The 25,630-nt window shown below is 33.3% G+C and overlaps 2 protein-coding genes across 3 annotated transcripts; one reads left to right on the top strand and one right to left on the bottom strand.

Moving 5' to 3' along the window:
• Positions 1 to 2,505: 2,505 nt before the first annotated feature.
• Positions 2,506 to 4,974, bottom strand: LOC145955204 (uncharacterized). The gene has a single exon (XM_083069913.1). The coding sequence runs from the start codon at positions 4,972 to 4,974 to the stop codon at positions 2,506 to 2,508; it is 2,469 nt and encodes an 822-aa protein (XP_082926039.1).
• A 6,939-nt stretch (positions 4,975 to 11,913) lies between these two features.
• Positions 11,914 to 19,349, top strand: LOC109813676 (protein BONZAI 1). Of its 2 annotated transcripts, XM_020377907.3 has the most exons (16): positions 11,914 to 12,177; positions 12,297 to 12,344; positions 13,701 to 13,849; positions 13,945 to 13,993; positions 14,703 to 14,759; positions 15,025 to 15,210; positions 15,298 to 15,432; positions 16,353 to 16,414; positions 16,513 to 16,615; positions 16,695 to 16,809; positions 17,747 to 17,823; positions 17,901 to 18,038; positions 18,122 to 18,286; positions 18,725 to 18,838; positions 18,958 to 19,054; positions 19,137 to 19,349. In XM_020377907.3, exons 1-16 carry the CDS (start codon positions 12,028 to 12,030, stop codon positions 19,229 to 19,231), a joined length of 1,740 nt encoding a protein of 579 aa, XP_020233496.1. In that variant the 5' UTR covers positions 11,914 to 12,027; the 3' UTR covers positions 19,232 to 19,349. The 2 variants fall into 2 exon arrangements, with proteins under 2 accessions (XP_020233496.1, XP_020233497.1); XM_020377908.3 differs by lacking the exon at positions 11,914 to 12,177 and having other exon boundaries at positions 13,701 to 13,769.
• The last annotated feature ends 6,281 nt before the right edge of the window (positions 19,350 to 25,630 follow it).

Here is a 25,630-nt window from a genome sequence, read left to right on the forward strand (position 1 = left end):
GAAGTCCTCCTGAAAATGTTGCCGTCTGAATGATGGTTCCCCTATTTCAACCGGTATCATTGCGTCGGCACCGTATGTTAGGCGAAAAGGGGTTTCTTTAGTAGTAGACTGCGGTGTGCACCGATATGCCCACAAAACTTCCGGCAACTCTTCAGCCCACGCTCCCTTTGCTGATCCGAGTCGTTTCTTCAATTCTGTGAGTATGACTTTGTTAGCAGCTTCGGCCTGTCCATTCGACTGAGGATGTTCAACTGATGTGAATCTGTGCCGAATGCCAAGGTTTTGCAGGAAAGAGTTGAATTTTTTATCCGTGAACTGTAAACCGTTGTCGGAGATTATGGCATATGGAATGCCGAACCGAGTAACCATGTTTTTCCAGACGAACTTCTGGACGTTGGCAGCAGAGATGCAAGCAAGTGGCTCAGCCTCTATCCACTTTGTGAAATAGTCTACTGCTACAAGGAGGAACTTAACTTGCCCCTTTGCAACCGGAAATGGTCCCAATACGTCAATTCCCCATATGGCAAACGGCCAAGGAGAGCTGATGGTGTGCAGCTCGGTGGCCGATGCATGAATGAGGTTCCCATACTTCTGACATTGAATGCATTTTTTTGCAAAATCTGCACAATCCCCCTTCAGGGTCGGCCAGAAGTAACCTGCACGCAGAACCTTGACTGCTAGCGTTCGTCCTCCGGAATGAGATCCACAAATGCCCTCGTGGATTTCTCGCATTACATAGTCAGCTTGGTGGCTATCTATACATTTGAGCATCGGGGATGAGAAACCTCGTCTGTAGAGATCCTCGGCAATCATTGAGTATCTAGCCGCGCGAGTGCGCAACTTCTTTGCTTCCACCGGGTCGGTTGGTAATTCGCCGTGAGTGATGTATTTCCGAATGGGTGTGATCCATGAGGGTGCTTCATCTATTGTCATGCATTCGGTGGTTACACTTGGGGAAGGAACCTCAAGGTGAATGGTGGTTCGCAATTGTCCCGGTTTTCGGCTACTGGCGAGTCGAGCCAACTGATCAGCTCGTTCATTATTATTGCGCAAGATATGCCGAACCTGTACTTCGCTGAAGTTGTCTTTTAGCCTTTGAAAAAGATGGTAATATTGCAGTAGGTTTGAGTCCTTGACTTGAAAATTGTCATTAACTTGCTCGGCCACAATCTTTGAATCAGTGCAGCATATAATTCTTTTTATGCCCATTTCGGTTGCCAACCGCATTCCGGCCAGCAACGCTTCGTACTCTGCTTGGTTATTAGAGGCCCGAAAACCGAACCGAAGAGACTGTTCGACTGTGATGCCCGACAGACTAGCCAGAATTATCCCTGCTCCACTACCTTGACCATTAGAGGAGCCGTCGACGTGCATAGTCCACGGCTCATCTTCAAAATGTCCTGGGGGGGTAAGCTCGTTAACAAAATCTGCCAGATGCTGTGATTTGACGGGACCTCTCGGTTCGAAGGACAAATCAAACTCTGAGAGTTCGACCGACCATGCTACCATTCGGCCGGCGATCTCTGGTTTGCGTAAGATTCTGGCTACTGGGCAGTCGGTTCGGATAATGATCTTGTGGCTCTGAAAATATTGCCGAAGTCGACGAGCCGTGTAGATGAGGCCCAGGGCTACCTTTTCTATCAGCTGGTAGCGTCGTTCGGCATCCTGAAGAGTCCGACTGATAAAATATACCAGCTGTTGCTGCTCCTGATTTTCTTGTACCAGAACGGCACTGATGGAACTGCTCGAGATAGCCAAATACACAATCATATCTAGTTGACCGATTGGTTTAGACAAGATTGGAGGAGCCCCAAGGCGTGTCTTGAACTGCTGGAATGACTCCTCACACTCCTGAGTCCATTTAAATTTTTCAGTCTTTTTGAGCAAAACGAGAATAGGCTTGGCTATTTCGGCCATACATGGAAGGAATCGGGACAGGGAGGTGAGGCGGCCGGCTAATTTTTGTACATCCTTTAAAGTGCTTGGGCTCTTCATATTCAAAATGGCTTGGCACTTGTCGGGGTTTGCTTCAATGCCTCGACTGGACAGCATGAACCCTAAAAATTTGCCGCCTGAGACCCCAAATACACATTTTTCGGGGTTCAATCGCATTTGATGATGCCGAAGGGCTCTAAAAACGTCGGTCAGATCTCGAGTATGTGCCGACACGGTACTTGATTTTACCACCATGTCATCGACATACACCTCCATGCTTCGACCAATCTGGTCATGAAAAACTTTATTCATCAAACGTTGATAAGTTGCTCCGGCATTTTTCAACCCGAACGGCATGACCCGGTAGCAATAATTGGCCGATTCAGTGATGAAGGCCGTCTTGTCTTCATCTTGGGGGTGCATCCGGATTTGATTATATCCGGAGTATGCGTCTAAGAAAGACAAGAACTGGTGTCCCGACGCTCCATCAACAAGTCGGTCAATGTTTGGCAGTGGGTAGGCATCTTTTGGGCAGGCTTTATTCAGGTTAGTGTAGTCGGTACACATGCGTCACTTCCCATTCGGCTTGCGGACCATAACAACATTGGCTAACCATGTTGTATAGTGCACTTCTCGGATGAACCGAGCATCAAGTAATTTTGACACCTCCTCTTCGATAGCTGCTTTACGCTCTTCACCAGTTTTTCGACGCCGTTGAGCAATCGGTCTAGCTTCCTTACTGACGGATAGTTTGTGGCACAAGAAATTGGGGTCGATGCCAGGCATATCGGATGGCTGCCATGCGAATAAGTCATTGTTTTCCAAGACCACTTGTTTAATGGCAAGCTGCACCTTGTGAGACAGGTTGGCGCCTAGGTAAGTGACTTGAAGATCAGATGTGCCGACTCGAAATGGTTGCTTTTCTTCCGTGGGCTCTACCCTTTCATCCTGGTTGATTCGGGGGTCGAGGTCCATAACCGATTGCTGCGAGACCGAATGCACTCTTCTCGGCTCCTTTGACTCTTCTTCCTGTATTTTTGGCAAACGTAAGCTGGTAAAGTAACATTCTCGGGCGGTTTTTTGATCGGCATGGATGGTGACTATTTGTCCGGACCGGCCTGGGAATTTCATTGCCAGATGTGGTGTGGATACAATTGCGCCGAGTCGGTTCAGTGACGGCCTACCAAGCAGGATGTTATATGATGTATTGGCATGCACCACCACATATTTAACCGGGATATCACTGTACTCATCCCCATCAAACCCGAACCGTGTTGTCAGCTTGATGTATCCCTTCGTGTGTACTCGTTCGCCAGAGAACCCAACCAGAGGTTCGTCATAGGGGAACAGCTCGGATTCCGGAATCCCCAACTGCTTGAATGTATTCCAATAAAGAATGTCGGCTGAACTGCCCTGGTCCACTAGCGTTTTACGTACAATACAGTTGTGAATCTCAACGCTAATGACCATTGGATCATCCTGGTCTGGATCAATACCTTTAAAATCATCTTTTGTGAAAGTGATAGTAGGTAGGTGGGGTCGGGATGTCTCAACCGAGTGTACATGCCGAACGGCTCGTAGATGTCTGCGTCGCGCCGATGAGGTAGAGCCTCCGCCTGCGAAACCACCAGCTATGGTATTGATTACCCGTCTAGGCTGTGTCGAGGGTTCTTCCTCTCTTCGCTCTCTCCGTTCCCTAGACCGGCTACGTTCGCGGTACGAACGTGTTTCGGCCCTCCTTTGGCTGGGTTGTTCATACTGCCTAGGACGATCAACATGCCTGGTCGAGTTGGGTTGGCCTACGAACGCTTGGAGTTGCCCCTGTTTGATTAAATCCTCGATCTTATCTCTCAAGGCTGCACACTCCTCTGTCGAATGTCCTCTGTTGCGATGGTATCTGCAGGATTTGGTCGTATCGGCCCTCGGGGGGGTGGACGCCCGTTTCGGAACTGTGAGTATTTCCGAAGCGAGTGCTTGTTCCAACACAGCTGTCCTGCTCGTATTGAGCGGTGTATACTGGGAGTACCTCGGCCCTCGTGGATGTTTCTCACGAGGAAGAGGTTCTTTAGGACGGCTTCGAAAGGTCGTCTCGGTCGTTTTCTCAAGTTTTGCTGACGTTTCCGCTCGGGCTTGGCTTCGGAATTCCGCCAATTCTTCCATTTGCATATATTTGTCAGCGCGTCGGCGCAAGTCATCCATGTCTGTCGGCGGTTTTTTACAGATGCTATTGGCAAAGGGGCCTGGTTTTAGGGCGGTAGTTAGATGATGAAGAGCAACCGCAGGGTTCAGATCGCGAATTTCCAGTGCTGCTTTGTTGAAACGGGTCATGAACGCCCGAAGTGATTCCTTCCTCTCCTGACGGATACTAACCAGTGATAGAGAAGTCAACTGGTGTGGTCGACTTGTAGCGAACTGGATGGTAAACTGGGAAGCTAGGGTGCCAAACGAGTCGATCGAGTTGGCCGGGAGCCGGGTGAACCAGCTCAACGCTCGTCCTTTCAGCGACGTCGGGAAGATTCGGCACAGGGCGGCGTCGTCGGTGGTGTTTAAGGTCACCTGAGTTAGGAACACGTCAACGTGTTCATCTGGATCGGTGGTTCCATCGTATTTGTCGAGAGACAAGGACTTCCAGTTGTCAAGGAGGGCGGATTGCATGATATTGGGTGTAAAGGGGTGCCGGTGGGATGCTGTCGGCATGGGCTGTAACGGTCGGCTAGCCGAGGCATGGGCGGCAGGGGCAACAGAGGTGTAAGGGACCGAGGTGTGCTGGCCATGCGAATGGAACGATCCTTGAGTATGGGTCGTCTCGGAGGGCTTCCACGTAGGATCACGGTACTGGTTCTTGAGGGCGATGTTTTCCGCCCGTAGTGCAGCCATTTCGGCCGCGTCTTTCTCCCGTTGTTGCTTCATGGCGGCCATCTCCTCCTTCATCTGTCGCACCATACTATTCAAGTTTGTTTCTTCTGTCGTCTCGGCCCCTGACTGATGCTCGTCTTCGGACTGGTGTTCTTCCACGTTATTCTTCCTCGTTTTCACCATGCTTTCTTCTAACAATAAATCTCGAATTTGCTCTCGGTTCGGCCCCACGGTGGGCGCCAAAATGTACCTGTCTGAGGGCACACTCCTGTTCTTCCTAGTGAAAGGGGACCGAATAAGAGCTCCAACGATGTCTTCAAAAGTGGGGGGAGGTACCTGCAAAAGGTACTCCGACGCTCAAGTTAGTATATGCACGAGTATCTAGGTTAAAAATGAACAGTGACATACCTTGTTACGTGAGACCTATTTATAGCATCTGACATGGGCCTGAGCGTGATGGGCCCTATCAGATGTTTACCAAATTAGGTAATACGGTACTAATTGGTCGTTTAGGCTTTAATCATGTACTTACCTTTCTTGACTGTGATTACTTGTTATGACTCGCCTAACCCTTCGGCAAGAGGCCGAGCCGTCTAATCAATACTAGTCGGAGCGGCAAATGACCGAACCGTCCAGTCCGTACACGGCAGCCTGTATACTTCCGGTATGTTATATGTCGGCGCGGCACCTGACCGAGCCGACTCGATGAATGATGATGGTCCATATTTGCATTAACCAGACTGATGTAGGTTCTCGGCCTCATGCCGAGCCGATGTTGATGATGATGCTTGTACGTGGCTATGCACGGGTGTCTGACGAAATGGCACGTGTTGGTCAACGTGACCGATAGGGACCTTCCGGTACATATTGGTTTGCTAATTGTTATGTTAAAACATGGATCAATTGAACTATATAATTTTTTAGTGAACATGAGAGTTAGGGATATTTTAAGCACGGATCAATTGAACTATATAATTTTAGTACTCATTTATTTTTTTTAATATCATCCAAAAATATTTTGTTAGTTGTTTGTTTTGAATTAAATTCTAAACATTTATAATATCCAACAAATACCTTGCAACTTAATGCGGTGTTAATTTGTTTAATATTTGCTTTTCTATTCTTGGAAAATTTATGCTGACGTAGTTGCAAAATATTAATTGTATTTGAACATTAAAAAAGATGTTGTATTTGTATCTTTTTGAAATGTTATTCCCACAGCAAAAAGTATATCTAGACATTTTTTCCAGCACCACTCATCCTTTCATACATAGAGGAGGTGAGAGTAATTCATTTTCATGAGAATGATCGAAGATTTACAAAATGGATAATGGCAGGAGAGAAAAATATATATTTTTTAATTATTTATAAGGATATAATCAAATATATTCTGGACTACATTTCTAGATATAAAAGATTTGAAAAGAATATAATTTCTAAAATTAACATTCCCTCAAAAGTGTCTTGTACCTAATAATCAATTGAGAAAATAGGTCATGCATTTGCACTATCATCCAATCATTAACTATAAGTATAATAAATTTGTTGATTTTATTAAAGGTATACTTATTACTAGTGATTGTGTAGTCCTTAATTAAAGTTTAGATTTCAATTTTTAATTATGATGTATTTGTAAATAAAAATATTACTTTATTTCTAATTGTGGGTTTAATTGTTGATGAGAGAAGTTATACTTTCTTCTTTAACTAAAAAAGAAATATAGTCATTAAACTTGCAATAATCATGAGAAATCATTTATGATTTGTTTGAGAGTGGGAAAAGAATCGAGGAGAATGGAAGAGAAATGGTGAGAATTTATTTAATAGAAAATAGATAAAAAATAATGTGAAACTTGTAGTTATTTGATAAAGTGAAATTAGGTCAGAAATTAATATTTTTAAAATGTATTTTATATAACTAGATTTTTATGTAAAGTATATTATTTAGATAATTATTTTTTTATCTTTTACTAACTAATTATTTAAACAAGAGTGTAGGGATAGTCCTGTTCATACATTTTTTAGTGAAAAATTTTACATAAAATCATCTCTACTAAAATTCACGAGTCTAATAACAATTTCTCATAAATCCACTAAAATCATCTTATCTAAATATATCTTTTTCTTTTTAATTCCTTAATAATCCCTTCCTTTCTTCTCCAAATCTTACTAAATTTCCTTTTTCAAATACACCATTAATATCTTAGCCATGCATTATGTGATGAGAGTATAGAGAGAGAAGGGGTGGGGTCGTGTGAGGAAATGGTAGTTGGGGGACGTGGGGTGCAGTGATGAAACACGTTCATGAATATTGAAAGAAAGATTTGAGTCACGATCATGCTTGGTGTTATACTTTAAGGGGGTCAGATGAAAAACTAGTCAAGCATTGCAGCCTATGGATGCTCCTTCACCATAGACATGCATGGCCCTCTTCTCTGCAATATTTGTTGCTTCTCTTAGACTTGTCTCACTTTTTGCTAGGTATTATATGTAGCTAGGTAGGAAAAGATGCTTCAACACACTGCCTTTCAAGCTATAATATTATTATTTCTAGGAATCACATGTCTAAAATTATCATGCCTATGCATAAAGAAAAACAAAATGCTTAAAAGCATTATTCTGCAATATCACGTCTTTTTGTATTTTATATAAATAAAAAAGAAAAATTATGTGAGCAATGAGTGAATATAGAGATAATCATTGATCACAAAGGTATGTAAAAATAAGAGAAAAGGTTTTGATAAAATACAATGAAAATAAATATGATCATATTATTAAGTGATTAGTTTACCAAAGTGACACCTAGTTGAAATGTAAAAATTAACCATTGAGTCAAGCATGTGTGTCCAACAAAATCATGTGAAATATGCATATTTTGGATCATTGAGGATAAAAAGAGTTATGTTATGCCATATCATGAGCATTGAGAAGTTGTACCCAACTTTATTTATGTAGCCCAATGTTGAGATAAGAAGATATGGAAATCAGAAAGGGAATATATTGAAGTTACATAATTTTGAATACTTGTTTTTAGTGAACTTTTGTAGATTGAGAAAGTTTGCGACAGTTATATCTAATATCAAATATGTGAATTATGGATCATCTAAATCAAATGTTATATACAGTTTATTTAGTAACCAAACTTTATTTATCTGAGCTGATTGAGATATTCATTATTTTCTTACTTCCATCCAAAGGCGCGAAGTTTTGACAAAAAAAAGGAGTAACTTTTGCCATGGAAATATAAGGTATCTTTTATCATGAAAATAAATGTAATATATACATGATTATTTTATATTTTAGAAATCATTAATTTATAAGAATTTATTTATTTATTATTTTAAAATTCATACTAAACATGATAATGGGATATTTTTTAATTCACTTTTTTTAAAATCTTTGTTGAATCCTTGAATCAAATACAACCTAAGAATAAGTTTAGTTTAAGGAATGAAAGAAAAAAAAGGAAAATGAAATGATTTTTTTTTATATATATCACAAATATTATCTATTGAAAATAGTTATGTTTGAACTAAGTAATATTATTATAAATGATAAAAATCTCAAAATGCAAATATTTTAAAAATGATTATCGTGGATTGTCTGATAAGAAAGAAAATGAAAAAAAAAAGAGAATATAAATATAAAATGTCATAAATATTTTAATAATTTTTATTTTAATTTTGCAAAAACAAGGATATTTTGTTCATTTATATATAAGATACATTTTTCCCCCATTTTAATCCTTAATAATTTTACAATCTTAATTTCTTCCCTCACTTCTGCTTTCTAGCATACCAAACATTCTCTAAGAGACAAGAATATAAATAAAAAAGGAATGAATGAGACATTGTTCTTGGTAGTGTGAAAAAGAAAGAATAAATAGATTAAAAGAAAGTGTCAAAAGCTAAAAATACTTTTAAGGTTTCATAATAAATGTCAGTTTATTTTTTTTAGATACCAAGAAAAAGGTGAAAATCAATAAAGAAAAAAGATGAAGAAAATTAAATGTTGATTTTTATAAAATTGATCAATAAAAATAATAATTAACATTACATTAAAAAAATTAAAATACTAACACTTATTTTAAAATTAAAATATTAACACATTTATTACGAGTCGGGATATAAAAAACCATTGTTCATGTATAAGTAAAAGAATGTCTCAAATGGCAAGTCAAAACTAATCCATTCTTCACATTAATTATTTTGCTACACCATATAGACATGTAGGCCTATCGATTACAATCATTGGAGGTTGATTCCTTCAGTTTTTTAAAAACCATTTGGAGAACAAAATGGAAAAACGATTATAAGGAATTAATTGCTTCTAAATTGCCAGTACCTTAACGGTGCAATTTCAATTTGTGTAGGATCAAAGAAGAAAAATCCAAACTTGAAGCATAATGATTAAGTAACATAGGCTCATTTTTGTGTGGATGATCCATTTAATTTTTATCTTTTTATGTATACATATCACAAAAATATTTTGCGAAAAATAAAACAACAATATATTGTCCTAAAATTACTGTAATTACTAATTAAAACGTTAGCTCCCTTTTTACTATTTCATAGTTCATAATCATCTGTCTTCGACCTCTCGTTTAGCTAGTAGCTACCTATATATATATATATATATATATAAAAAGAAACATGATGACATATACTACTTTTAGAAGCAACATGTTCAAAGGATGTTAGATTTGGTTGTTTGCTGAAAATCTTTCAAAAATGATATGAATAATACACGCAGTGTAGTTTTAATGTAATTTTTAAAATACTTATAAAAAAATTAAAACTTATCTTATATAATATGCGATTTGAATTGTTAATATATTCAGATTAAATTGTTGATTATAATGGTAAATGACCTCATTCTTGTAGAATCCGCTACGTTGAAGTCGTGCTTAGCACGTAATATAATGTAAGAACATCATTAAACAAAAAAAAAAAAGCGTGGTGACGTTGACATTATTCGGCATGATGGTGGATGGGATTTGTTAGTGTTTTTAATTTTTTTTATGAATTCAATGTTGGTATTAAATATTTCAAATTTATCGAGGTAAGTTTGGTAGTTTTTATTTTTATTTTTATTTTTATCATTAAAGCCTTTCTGGATCAAAGTAGTGGTCGATATTACCAAGAAAAAAGAAAGAGATAAATAGATTATACTATAAAGTAGATATAAATATGAGATATAAAAAAAAAATGATTGTAGAATCATTACATTTTCATTGCTCATAAATCATCATGCGTGTATCAGAAATGACAATTTCAAGAAATAAAAAAAGTTATTTATTGATTTGATAAATACCATCTTAATTTTTTTAACTAAACTTTATTTTGGATACTTTCCTATTCAGAAAATGTAATTTTAAGATTGATGATGCTTGGTTTTATATTTTAAAAAATAATCAAGAACATATTATTTTTATTTAGACTTTATATTTTTTGTTAATAATGACGCAAAGGTTAATTGCACTTTGTTATTAGTTTATTAATAATTATATTTAAATTCTATTTGATTCGGATACTGCATTATTTTACTTTGTTTTGTTTTATATATTATTTTTCGTAATTTAGAAAAAAAATTGCGCATAATTTTCTGATTTTATATATGGACCATGCTTATATAAAAAATTGAGTGTAATTATTATGAATTTCAGGAAAGGTTAAAATAATTACTCCGGAATATTATATAATTTATTTTAATTAATATTTTAAATATTTAAAAAACAACGAAAATATTTCTTTACTATAGTACACGCGATAACAAGAATCAATAAGTTTTAATACATTTATTAGATAGATAACTGTATTTCTTAAATATGTCAAAAATAATTTAAATTTTTGGTAGTGTATATAAGAAATATTTTATTGAGAAAGATAAAATTTACTTCAATAATCTATATATTTTGAAAGAAAATATTCTCTAACTACCAATTAAAAAACATCTTTAGTGAAAAATAATAATAATCAGGGAAATAATAAATAATGTGCTACTTCTATTAGTTTATAGTCGCAAATAAAATATGTATTAATTAAAATGAAAAAAAAAAAGGAATATCATATTAAGGCGCGCCAAATCTAGCTTTCCTTTATCAATTATTATAATAAAAAAAACGTCAAACGATAATTATTTAAAATTGAGTATTACTCCTGTAATGTTATAAAGAATGATATTTAATAATAAGACAAAAATAATTTGATCAAATTTAAAAAAGTTTATTAGATGAAAAAAAAAGGTTGATAAGTATCACTTGTGCATCCAATCCAAAACTCAATCAACATAATACTTATCAACACCATTATAATTAGTTTAGTGGTTAGAACATAAGAAGTTGAAGTAATTAGAAATACAAAGACAAGTTAATCTCTATTTGAATCATTTTTATAATTTTTTCTACTTTTTTTTAAATGACATTGATCTCTAAAAAAAAATTCTGACAAAAAATAAAAGAAATAAATTCAGTGGCATTTTTTAGTTATAAATGAAGAAATAATATTTGACGGTCTAGATGGGATATATTATGAGAATTTTATCACTTTTTTCCTTCTAAAATAATAATTAACGTTTTAAAATTCAATTTGGTAAAATATGTACTGACTCACTCTCGATGAAACATTATAAATTAATTAAAAAAATCATTAATTACTGTTAAGTTCAATGAGCCACTAATAACATTAATCACCTTTTGCAGCATTACTTGCAAAAACTTGCTATGATATTTTAGGCCTGTATGGTTTCCATGTGAGCATTGGTATTTTTTTATGCGACAAAAGTGAAAAAACTTATATTTAAAGAAAAAGTAAAGAAATAAATTTGTGGAGAAAATTAAAAACACAACTTATATTTAAAATATAAATAATTTAAGAAACTCAAATGTCCGGAAACATGACTTATATTAATTTGAGTTAAAAAAATATTAAAGCACAAGTCATGTTTTTTTAAGTAAGGTGATCAAGGTATTTTTAATTTAAATAAAATATAGTATACAATTAGTTATAAAATTATATATTTACATGACATTACGTGTGAAATAGAAATTTAGTTTTGGTTTTAATTTTTACAGAAAATAAAAGAGTGATAATGCAGAAAGGTTGAAGGAGGAAAAGAAAAAGAAAAGAAAAGTTGGGAAAGTAGATAAATAAAAGGATATTGAGTGTCTCGTTTTCTCGATTTTCCTTTCAATTTCTGAGTGAGTCTGTGGTCTTCCCGGTCACCTACTTCAACGCCTATGGGCAATTGCTGCTCCGACGTCGCCGGCGGACAAACCGCCATCGGCGCCACCGCCAACAGCCACCTTAATCCGGCCAACGCTCCCAACGACGCCGTCGATCGCTTCCTCAGGTCTCGCGGCTACCAAGGCCTCTACTCTCAGATCGAGGTTCTCACTTTTATCTCCGCTCTCTCTTCCTATACTTGAGTCCTTTCACTCCGCTACCACTTCAATTCGCATTTACTTTACTAGATTTTTTTAGTAACTCTTTTTTTTCTCTCTCGCAGTTGTCGTTTTCTGCTTCTGGCTTGCGTGATCGGGATGTGCTCTCCAAGGTTTGTCGTTTTAAACGTTTTATGAATCTCAAGCTCGTGTAACGCATTTATTCTGTAGTTTCTTTTGTTAACAAGGGAAATTCTGGACCGTTAGGGAAATCCAATTTTCTTCCGTGTGCATGTGAGAAAACGGTTTTCCAATTTTCAGTCTCTGAAAAATCCAATGCTCAATTATTTTCATCAAGTTATTCGTATGATTTGAAAGAGGAGATGATAATTTTATTTTTTTTAATTTTACTTCATTCATTTTTTTCCTCTGTTTCTGTATTTTTGTTAAATAGCTAATTATTTATGTTTTTATTTTGATTACTTTCTTCACGGATGTTAATACCGGTTTAATTATCTCTTGTTTGAACTATTTATTTGATAAGAACCTCGTTGTGCGCCCAGAGAGAGAGAGAAAAGAAATGTAAATGTGAGAAGTAACATGATGTGACAAGAGAAAGATATGACTAGTGTCAAAAGAGTGTTTATACGTGTCTATATATCAACGTTTTAGAAAAATTCTGAAGTACTTTCGGTAATGAATAATTGTATTTTACTTCTAGAAATAGGGGAGGAGCATGTAGCTCTCGGGTCATGCATTTTTTATTTGCCATCTACCAGGGAGATTGTCACAGAGCACGATGTCTCCAATGCCGAGAAGGTTGTTGTGAACTTGTGAAGTCTGAACAAGGGTCGTGTTATGTGTTTTAGTTGTATAATTGTATCAAACTGTCATCAGTACTTACTCTCTGAAAGAGAAACATCTCTGAAGGATCAAAATATGACTGAAAGAGTGACAAAGTGGTGATGGAGTGCATTCATATGAGTCGATGTCTTTCTTGAACGAGACAATCCCAGATTATGATTTGATATATGCCTTTTGTTAAAAAAAAAAAAAAAGTTATTTGGAATTGCCCTTATCGTGTGAGGACCACAGAAAATCCATATCAAAAAGAAAATTCTGGCCTAGTGAAGGTGATTCTCTCAAGTAAAAGATGCATAAAAAATGTTTCCCTAACTCATTTATATGCTAACAAATGATTTTTTTTCCTTTTTAACTAAATAATTTGTAGTGGGCATGACGGAAACAGATAATCTCAAACATGGAAAACTTTAATACTTCCTTTTTGTTTCAGATAAAAAGAAAGTAAGCTTGTAACTCATCCTTAATTGTTGTAAAAGATGAAGGCATATTGAACCAGACCTTGTTAACATAATTCAGCATACATACTACATGGATCAATGAGACCACTGTCAATTGTCCACTTGGATGTACTGATTGTCATCCTTTAAATAAAATGTTATGCTTTTAATAGCTTATATTCTCATCAATCAGTTGCATGATTATTGCGGAATGGTTCATTTCTGTAGAGTGATCCAATGATGGTTCTTTATGCAAGAGGAAAAAATGGAGCACTCGAGGAACTTGGCCGGACAGAAGTAATTCTGAATTCATTAAATCCTACATGGATTACTAAACACACTCTCATTTATCATTTTGAGGTTGTTCAGGTTTTAGTGTAAGTTTAAATGGTGATGTTTTTATTTCTAACAAGGCATATGGGCATTTTGTTGTTTCGCCAGGAATTGTTTTCTAAACTTTCTTTCATAACAGGTTTCGTGTGTATGATGTTGATACTCAGTTTCACAATGTAGATGTAAAGGTATAGATAATAGTCTACCATTTCCTGTTCCAGAGATTTGATTTATTTACTGAAAAGACTGCTCAGTGATTCTGAGAATCTTGCTATCTTATGTGGGTTAACTTAGTTAAGACAAATTGTATAAAAATATTGATATTGAGGTTATCTGGCTTGAGCTTTCAAATCTAACTGTTTAGACTTCAAAATTATGTCATACTTCATTGTTTGTTGTGGCATGTCAGTTACATTTTAATTGTTTTTCCTCTGAGATTCCTACATTCAATTTTTAGTTCAAGTTTTTGTTTCATAAGGAAAATTTACGTGCTATTTGCTGCACTGCTACCTTTTTTCTATGAATATGTAAATTCACAGTTCTGAAGCATTTTAGGAGAGAAGCAAAATTTTGTGCATGCTTGATAACATGGATCATTGGATGAGCCTTTTTTAGTTGCTTCTATTTATGCAATCAGATTTCTCCCAGCCTTCTTTGTGTTCCACCGGATAACAGTTGAACCCCACTTAATTTTTTTCTAATGGTTCAGATTCTGCACAATCTCCTCACGAGGTTCTGCAAAAATAATTTAGACGTTCTTTCCCTGTAAACTTATTTATTTGCTATCTGGACCTTATTACTTGCTTGTTCATCAGATCAGATGTGATAAATGATAACATGTTGATAAGAGCACGGGTATAGAAGTCCACATTGTAACTATTTGGGTGACTTGTGCAGATGCTTAAGCTAGAAGAACAACAATATCTAGGTGAGGCAACCTGTGCATTATCTGAGGTAAAGTAGAGACTGTTTTGTTGATTGATGTCTGACAACTAAAAGAAAATTCATTACACACTCAATGAAGCTATATTTTTTACAACTAATCTCTATCCCGCACTATACTGCTTTTCTCGGTGGTTAATTGGTAAGTACTAAACATATTGAAAAATTTTTAATCCAAGAAATATATATTCAAATTACGCTGTCCTATCCATTTCTGAAAATAAAATAGCATCCCAACAGATGTACCTATCCACAGTTACAAATTTGGCCTGTGCAGATAATTACAAAGCTTGATCGATCGGTGACATTAGATTTACACAGAGAAGATTCTATCAGATCTACCCAGTCCCAAAACTGTGGAAAGCTCTTGGTGCATGCTGAGGAAAGTGTTAGCTCAAAGACTACAATAGAGATGATACTCAGGTGTTCAGATTTGGAGTATAGGGATCTCTTCTCAAAAAGTGTATGTTGCCTCCTCCCCTCCCTTTCTGTTAGCCATTTCCAAGGAACACCAATTATTATATATGACACGCTTTTGTTTGCCATGCAGGATCCCTTTCTATTGGTATCAAAAGTTGTGGAAGGTGGTAACCATATTCCAATTTGCAAAACAGAAGTTATAAAGAATGATCACAACCCAATATGGAAGCCAGTGTTCTTAAATATTCAACAAGTAGGAAGCAAGGTATAAAACCAACATACGGTGATGTTTTGTCTGTTGAAATATAGGGAGTATATGGAATAGAGAAAAAGGAGACTCATTTACCAAGTATTAGTGCTGTAAACAAATGTGATATAAAAACACTCAATTCCCAAAGACAAGGCAGAACCAATGGAAAAGAAAAACTCTGCAAGATAGAAGAACTTAGTTGACTATCATAAGAACATGGGGAGGAATCTGAAAAACCAGTCAGGAAAATCACAATTCTAAACTGCAAACAAGAAAATTTTGAGTTCTAGATAAGAACCTTGGGAGAACCACACCAAAAGCTAGCCATTGTTGTGGTTGGTGAGTCCCAGGCCTAACCCCATGCTAGAATCCCATATTTCTAATCTGAGACTCAATTGGATCCTGGCAGTTCTATTTTTCTGAAAACTCCATGGTATTCAACCATGGGCAGGGGTTAGAATACCATTTTGAAATATAAGGGTTAGATGGAAAAGAGAAAATAAATCAGAGATCTGGTTACTAATGCGACTCTAAGTAATATTATTGTTATTATGAAAAGCACTGACCTAATAGGCTAGTACTACTATTTATACCAATATTTTATATCGTACACAAGTTTAATATAAATTGTACAACCCGATAATGCTCCTAACGTACTAAGGGTGGTCCAATGCATGGATGTCCACCACTATAGGGTCTGGGATGATAGATCTACACAGCCTTATTGTGTAAGGGGAGAGATTTCTGTGATTAAAGTGACCACCAAGTCAGAGTGCGTTGCTGCAAGGGTCATTATGTTTTTTATTGTTACCATAAGGAAATTTGCCTATACTTTATTACATCGTTTTATCTTCCCTTTTGGGATACTTTTTTGAACAAAGCTAGACATGTTGATATCGTGGAAGCTATTCAATTTTCCTTTCTATTGTATACAGGAAAGTCCTTTGATAATAGAGTGCTACAACTTTAATAGCAATGGCAAACATGATTTGATGGGGTAATCAGCAGTTACTTTTTTCAGCTGTTTGTCCTATTGCCCCTTAGCAATTTATAGGATTAAATGCATATTAGGGTTGTTTATTCTTTTTTTATCAGAAAAGTGCAGAAATCTTTGGTGGAGTTGGAGAAGCTTTATTCTGTTGGCCAAGGAGAAAACTTTTTTTCGTCTGCCGCTGCGGGTCATAATTCTCAAAACAAGGTTTTATTATATTAAAATAAGTTGATTTCAATCAAAATTCCTCTATATTTTCCTAAAAGCATGTTTAACAATAATGCAGATGTTAAAGAGCCGGTTATTTGTGGATAAATTTGCTGAAAGTGTCCAATATACTTTCTTGGATTACTTGACTGGGGGATATGAGTTGAACTTTATGGTGGCCATTGATTTTACAGGTATATCACATCTATCTTCAGTTGTGCCTAATAAATTATTTTCTAGATTGCAACAAGTGTCTTCATCATTGTTCTGTGTATATAATTATACTAGTATTTTAGCCTGTGTAATATATAAGTTAAATATTTATTATATGAAACTAAAAATTATAATAAATTATATGCAGGAATAAATTTATGTTTGAATGTATAAATTATATTTAAAATTTGTATAAATAGATATATATATTTTTATTTATAAACATGGTACACACAGTATTCAAAAGTTGACAACCAATAACTAATTTATTCTTATGGAACATGGTTTCTACTAATATTATAACAAAGACAGAAGACGAACTTGGGACCACTTAAATAAATACTTTTAAACTTATAAATTATATTTTAGATTTATAATAAATAATTTATATTGTAGTATAATATATTTTTTATTTATTGATAATTTATTTTAAAAATATTAAAAGTTGATTCATAAATAATTATGATAACTAAAAACTGAATTAGATAGAAGTTAAGAAATCTCTAAAAACTCTTTCATCAAAGAAAAGTCTTCAAAAACATCCTCGTGCAACATAAAGGTTCCTATTTAATATATAGGAGTTAATATACTCATAAATTAATCAAGTGATGGATAATAATATATTTGTTTATTGTATTTGTAACATTGAATTTTTTTTTAATTTTTTTTTAACTTTTTAGTTGTTTCAGTCTTAGAATATGTTTATTTTTATTTGAAAATTGCATATTCTATTCCTATTTTAGATTTGGAATTTTTGAGTTTAGGTTGCGTTCGGTAAAATTTTAGTTGAGTCTCCTATGTATCTTGTGTAGGATTTCAGTCTTGTCACTTGAATTTATCCATACGTGGAGTGTTTTTCAATATTTTCTTGGTTTTCCTTTTCTTTTATATATAACTTAGATTCTCTTTGTCTACCAGCTTCGAATGGAAATCCACGCCTTCCAGATTCTTTGCATTATATTGATCCTTCGGGACGGCCAAATGCATACCAGAGGGTGAGAAATGATTCTTGGTTTGCAATTTCACAACTTGATTTGTTACTGATCTATGTTGTATGAATATTTATTTCCAGGCAATAATAGAGGTTGGGGAGGTGTTACAGTATTATGATTCAGACAAACGATTTCCTACGTGGGGATTTGGAGCACGACCAATTGATGGTCCTGTCTCCCATTGTTTCAACTTGAATGGAAGCAGCCATTACTGTGAGGTAGAAATGCTAAATCTGATCATGCTTCTATTTTCATATTGAAATAGTTGTTCAATAAAATATAATTTTCTGTCCTTTTGCAGGTGGAAGGCATTCAAGGAATTATGATGGCATACACAAGTGCCCTGCTTAACGTTTCTCTTGCAGGACCAACTCTTTTTGGACCTGTCATAAGCAACGCTGCACTGATTGCCAGCCAATCTGTAGCAAATGGAGGAAGAAAGTACTTTGTTTTGTTAATCATCACGGTAAGAGTTAGAATATGCAGTTTTCAGTACTATTGCTTTCTTATCTCTGAAAGTATATTAGTTTAAGTGAGAAAGGGTGCATTTACTCATGATTTAAAGTGGATTAAGTTCACGAGGTACTTAACCATATTTGGAAAGCTTAAATATTGGATTGGGAATGTTGATTCCATTTTAACCCATTCCATTTGAATCCTAATTTTGTAAAATCATCATTCTGTGTACCAAATATGACTAGTGCTTCTCTTGTTTTTCTTTTATGTTTTCATCATGACTTTGTTTGTATTGTATCCATGTTATGCATAACTGAGGCATAGCAATATATTTGCGTTCCACACTAAAAAGAAAATCATCCATCCTGCCTCCTGAAAACACTGGAAGTTTTTGCATCACATTGTCTTTTTCGACTGCGGCGCTGAAATTTATTTGATATCCTTTTAGGATGGAGTAGTGACAGATCTCCAAGAAACCAAAGATGCTCTCGTTAAAGCATCTGATCTACCGTTATCAATCCTTATTGTTGGCGTAGGAGGAGCAGATTTCAAAGAAATGGAGGTATTTAGTTTAACGTGTTGCACTTTACACAATAAATCATAATTATTTGGCATCGCGTGATATAGTCAATTTCACACCACCGCAGGGCTTTATGAAGTTTTTTTTGTTCAATTTCACAGGTTTTGGATGCAGACAAAGGAGAGAGGCTTGAAAGTTCATCTGGTCGCGTTGCTTCGCGTGATATAGTCCAGTTTGTTCCATTTCGTGACGTGCAAAGTAGGTATTAGTTTGCAAATCATGACTTTTTGTCAAATGACTTCTCACTTAACAATCTCTTTTAAACTTATTCCTCTGGCAGGTGGAGAAATTTCAGTAGTTCAAGCACTTCTAGCTGAATTACCTACTCAATTTTTAACTTACACGCGGAGCAGAAATATCCAACCTAGTCTCTAGTCATGTAAAGAGTGTACATTTCAAAATGTTCCATTCATTGATATTGTGCAATTTTCTTGCCCCTTTCATTTTCGATATCTTAAACAGAAAAGGAAAAAAAAAAAAAAAGAAAGAAAAAGAGAGAGAGAGAGAGATAGAGAGAGAGATAGAGAGAGAGGCTTAAGGGATGAGAACTCATGGTTTGTACCAAATGTTTATTAACGGGTCAAGATGAGTTCGTCAGTGTCCGATCAAGCCTTTTCTTCTGATGTTTTTAGACTTTTCATTTTCTAGTTGGTTCGGCCCCAAAAAGAGAAAGTCTATTCTTCATTTTATGTTTTCAAGTTTCGACATATTAAATATATTTATTTTTAATACTTCATAAAATATTCTTTATCGAGTTAGACATTTCTTATTTTATTTTTTAATGCATGTGGATTCATTAGCATTTACTATTTTTATTTTATCTATTGATGATTATTTTCATATTTTTAATTTTTTTACTGTTAAATGAGGCACTTATTCTTTTGTTAATTTATTTTAACAAATTGTTTATTTTTAAAATTGTAAATATTTTTAATTTGTATTTCAAAAAATTACTTAAAACTGTAAAATCACCCACTAAATTTGAATGGAGAGCGTTTTTAGCGGTTTCTTTTCTAAGAGTCTAAGAGAGCGTTATTATAAATTTTATTTATATATTGAACAGACTAAAATTGTGAGGATGCATGCTGCTCTTTTAGCTGAGAGATCAAAATATTTAGTCAAGGGTCATTACGAATTGTTACCGTTGTCACATTTCTTTTGATACTTCCTTTACATTTTTCATTTTTTGCCTAGTACTTTTTACCTCCCACTCGCTTTGCTAAAGGTGGCAAAATGAGTAGAGCTAGCTGACTCAAACTGATCTTATTATATGATGAAACGTGACTTTAAATTTTTAGCAAAAGTTAAAATTTGGGCATCAATAATTTAATCCAATCATATCTTCATTCGAGTTTAGCTCGCAAAATCATGTACAAAACTAGGCTTTTATTGAACTAAGGCCTCATTTTAAAACTCAAAATTGAATTATTATTTATTTATTTTGCTTTAATCGCTATAGCTTCTAACTTGCATCAAACTTTTGTTCAACCTAGTTCAAACATGCATGACAAAATGTATGATTTAGATTTAAACCTAAGCATGAATTAAGTTGGTATCTTTTTTAATTTGATTTGATCATGCTTAATTTTAGGATTGGTCTCCAAAAGTCCATACAAATTAAGATTTTATTGGACATCTCATTTTATAAGTTTGAATTAAATTTGGATTTATGATCAACTTGTATTAAGTTTGTGTTTGACCGGACTTAAACCCGCTCGATAAAGCATCGGCTGTGTCTAAAATTTTGAATACGAATTAAATTTATTATGTTTTAGTTTGATTAAGATTTAGTCCGTAAAATCCTATGAAAAATAATGTTTTCTTCAAACAAAAAATCTAAATTTTATTTGAAACTTTGTATCTCGACCTAGCCGTCTATGATTTTTTTTTTACTTATAACAATAATTACAATTATCATTAATAATATTTTATAAATATTAAATGCACTAAAATAATTAATTTTAGTATAATTTAATACTTCTAATACGACAATTTTTTGGTTGTTGTCAGTACTTTGTTCACTAACTTTAATTTAGGATGAAAAAAGTTATTATATTATCTCTATTCTTATAAATAAGACTTAAATATTTAATTCATCAATATTAAAAAAATTTAATTTAATTGATAATAATAAATATATTTTATTTATATATTCCTTTCGTTCCTATAATATGTTAGATTCTAAGTAAAATTTTGTTTCTATTTACTTGTCATTTTCAAAGTTTAAGACAACATTAATTATTATGTTATCAATTATACTCTTATATTTCACCTAACCTTTAATTGATCTACAAATGACAACTAATATGCATTTATTATGAAACAAAAATGAAATAAGATATAATAAAAAATATTAAAATCATTCTAAAAAATAAATTTTTTATTATGTTTCTTAATTTATGTAAAATAACCTTAAACGAGTATCATAAAGGAATGTGATATCATTTTTATTCTAAAACTATCTTTATATCGATCCTCTTCCTTGTTTAATATTTATATACTTTTTAATTAATTAGAATGTATGTCTTATAGTATATTTTTTTTCTCGATTAATACTCATTTTTTTCTTAATTAATTAAAATAAATACTCTTTTAAGAGTTTCTAATTAATACATTTTACCAACATAAAAGAATACACTTTAATTAAGAATATTTTAGTCTAAAATTTTTTACATATAAAATAATATAAATTAAGTATTATGTATAAAAAAAATAAATAATCATGTATATATGTTGACGAAGATAGGAGCGACTTCCACGGCCTTCTAGATGTTCTTAGAAGTTTGCAAATTTTTTATCAAAATAATATTATTTATAAAAAAATTACCCAAATAGAAACTGTACGAATTTATTTACCAAACTAGCATTGTTTACTGTTCACGTTCAGAACGGACCGTTCCAGATGAAAAAATAACACATGATGAATGAATCAAAACTGCCCGTTCCGGATTCAGAACAGGCCATTCCGGATTCAAATTAACACATGATTAGTGAAACTAAAACGAGTCATTCTGAATACGAAATGGGCCATTCTAGCTACTTTTGATGGGCCGACATATGGAACAATAGACGTGAACATATATTGATGGGTCATTCAATGCAAGGCCCATTGTTTCAAACACGATAATACATGGAATGGTACATAGCCAATTCCATCTATTTCCTATCTGTGTCAAGACTACTACAAGATCCAAGGACCCATCAACAATGAAGGACTTCCACAATATTTGAAACTAGTGCAACTTTCACACAAGAAAACATAATTGACAGAAGACATTCGTTTGCAACAACTTCAGAGGATTTTTTTACAAATTTATTTGGAGTAGATTTTAGAACTCCATCTTCAACACATTCATACATGCAATCTCTTTACCAACCGACATTCGTTAATGAACCTGGTAGTTCTTCAACATCTTTTCAACAACCAGTGCTTGATGATGAACCAAATCCTTATGAGCAACAACCTCCACGACGTAATCCAGGCCGTAATAGACGTCGCCCTCATTGTGGAACTGGACACCATTACGAATATTAAAAAACTTATATAATTCACTCTATCTTAATGTTATCATTTTTTACTTTTAATGCAATATGTCTCTTTATCAATGTAATATGAATTTTAATGTTATGCATTTTTTACTTTTAATGCACTATGTCGCTTATAAACTATTATAATTATATATTATTTGGACATGTCTTTCTAGTGTGATGTGCAGGTTATATAGGCTTGTCATTATTAGCCAATAATCCTCATGTCGGAGCTTGCATTGTAGTAGTCGTGGCACAGATAGGAAATATATGGAATTGGCCATGTACCATTCCATGTATTCTTGTGTGTGAAATAATGGGTCTTGCATTGGATGACCCATCAATATGTGTTCACGTCTATTGTTCCATATGTCGGCCCATTAGAAGTGGCTAGAACGACTCATTCCAGATTCAGAACGTCCCGTTCTAATTTGACTGATCATGTGTTAATTTTGAATCCGAAACGGGTCATTCTGATTCATTCGTCATGTGTTATTTTTGCATCTGGAACGGTCCGTTCTGAACGTAAATAGTAAATAGTGCTAGTTTGGTAAATAAATTCGCACAGTTTCTATTTAGGTAATTTTTTTAAAATAATATTATTTCAGTAAAAAAATTTGAAGTTCGCCTCATCATATTTATGAGTTGTAGGGGGTTGACAAGTTAGAAGTTATCTTAGCTTAGGCCTTTTTGTTTTCTTCTCATTACACAAAAAGAATTTTTATTTGACAAAAGAATTTATAAAAAAATTAATTTCTTATCTAATTCAGTTTATATTTATCATATTATTTATAAATTAAATATTAATATTTTAAAATAAATTATTAATGAATAAAAATATTTTTATACTATAATATAAATTCTTCATCATAAATCTAAAATATAATTTATATATTTAAAAATATTTATTTATATAAATTTTAAATATAATTTATATATTTAAATATAGTATATAAATTTTAATTATATATAATAAACATGTTTGGACATTTGATAGACTAAAATACTAGTGATTATTACAATGTGAATTCTTTAATATTAATATAAATTTTTAAGATTAACTCTCTTTTAAAAAAATTAACCATTAAGATTCAAATTAAAAAAGTGATTTCCTTTTTTAAAAATTTGGTCAAATATGTTATCAATAAAAAAAATTGCATTAATTTGATATGTATAGAAAATAATCAAACCTAAAGGAATTAAATTCTTTATAAGAACTAAAAGAATTAATGTTTAATTGAATGGATAATCTATTATTATCATTGTTCATAAGATTTTTTTTATGGATATTATATCTTTTATGATGTACATGATAAAAAATAAATCATGAACTCACATTATCATTCTCTCTTCAAAATTTAGAAGGAACAAAAATATTACTTATGAATCATTTGGATGTGTATTATTATATAGTATAAAGGGTACGGAAATCCTATTTATAAATAGCATGTATCACCATCTACAAATGTTAAGACCTTGGTTACTTTTTATTAATATCCTTTGCAAGTAGTATAAATATAAAGTTATTAAAGTTATCAAAAAAATATAAGTACTTAGGTATTATTTTCCCCTAATAGTATCATTACCCATAATAATACTAAATTTTTTATCATATATCATTTATAAAATATTTTTTTTCTATCATAGATAATAAATTAAATACAAATCTAAATTGTAATATTTTCATACCACATCGTGCTCTTTATCCACAAGGTCTCAATACATCCTTTCATTATTAATTTATCCATACCATCCACTTTCATTCAACAATTCTCCAAACACACCCTTATATTCATAACCCATATTAGGAAATGAATGGTCCATATATTTTTTTTAGGCCTTTCATCCATGTCCAAGTATAACACAGGATTTCATCCAATATTTTTTCTCTATCAAACATCTCTCTTTTAAATATAAAATTATTCCTATGTAGCCACAAACATTGTATAACTCTTCATCTATTAATGCATACTTTCAAACTTGACTTTAGCATATGTTACCATAAGTGAGATTTGCGACAATGTGGCAGTACAATTTTTTCATTCAACTAAGAGTAACAAATCATCCACATTTTAGAGGCTTTCTCAGAGAAAAAGATATGTGAAATTATTTCTTCTTTATCTTGACAAAAAGGGTAAAGTGTTTCAGTAACATCCAAATTAATTCCTCTTCTTGTTAAATTAATTCCTAGTGAGCAATATGTTGAGGAATATTCTTTAGATAAAAATGCCACCTTTTGGAGGGATTTTTAAGGTCCACACTAATTTTAATAAAATTGATCCTCCTAACTCTTCATAGCTTCTTCATGTAGTGTCTTATAAAATAAACTCACGTTAAATGTACCATCAAAATTCTCCAACCAAATCTATACATCTTTCATTTCCCTTTTGTAAGCTTATCCTTACTAATTTTTGTAGCATACTTTGCAATATATTTTCCTCCCAATCAAACCATCTTCTCCAATTTAAATCCCACACCCAAATCTAGGATACATTGCTGCCAAATTCTCTTCCTCCAACTATTTATCTATCCAAAATTTAGTCTTATCTTCTCTTCCCACTTTTTAAACCATCATTTTATCATACCATTTTGATTCATTGAGCACCCCACAAACAGTTCTTAAATCTCTTCATTAAATTGATTTAGTTTTATCTTTTTCTTCTCTCATTATAACCCTCTCGGCCAACTATTATATTTTGACTCCATTATTTTCCTCCAAAAAATATTCATACTTATGCATTTGCCATCTCCATTTTGCTAGAAGTGTCATGTTAAAAAACTAATTTTTTTACTCTTAGACCTTGACTTTTTGGATAAAAAACCTTATCCCAACTTACCCACTTAACTTTATTTCTCATCTCCTTAACTTGATGTAATTACGTTGAAAGACAGACGCCATGAATGAATGTCTAAACATGTATCACATTTAATTTCTATGTCTAAATAACTTGTTTTAATCTTAATTCTATGTAATAAAATTCAAAGAATTTATATGCTTATATGTGAGAGTAAAAAAAAATATATGAACTCTTAAATTTTATATGAATAATTAAGATTAAAATAAATAAGTTATATTAATTTTTAAAAAATACATAACTCTAAAGTAGTCATGACATAGATTATATCACCCATTCATAATTATTTGGTCTGGAATTACTCTTTCTATATACTAAAAAATGTATCTTTCACGATATATAGATGTCACCTACCTCAGTACCTCTATATGTATTTAAAGTAAACGTACAA

Source organism: Cajanus cajan, chromosome 2, assembly GCF_000230855.2.
Source record: "Cajanus cajan strain Asha chromosome 2, NIPB_CcT2T_4, whole genome shotgun sequence".
NCBI lineage: Eukaryota > Viridiplantae > Streptophyta > Magnoliopsida > Fabales > Fabaceae > Cajanus > Cajanus cajan.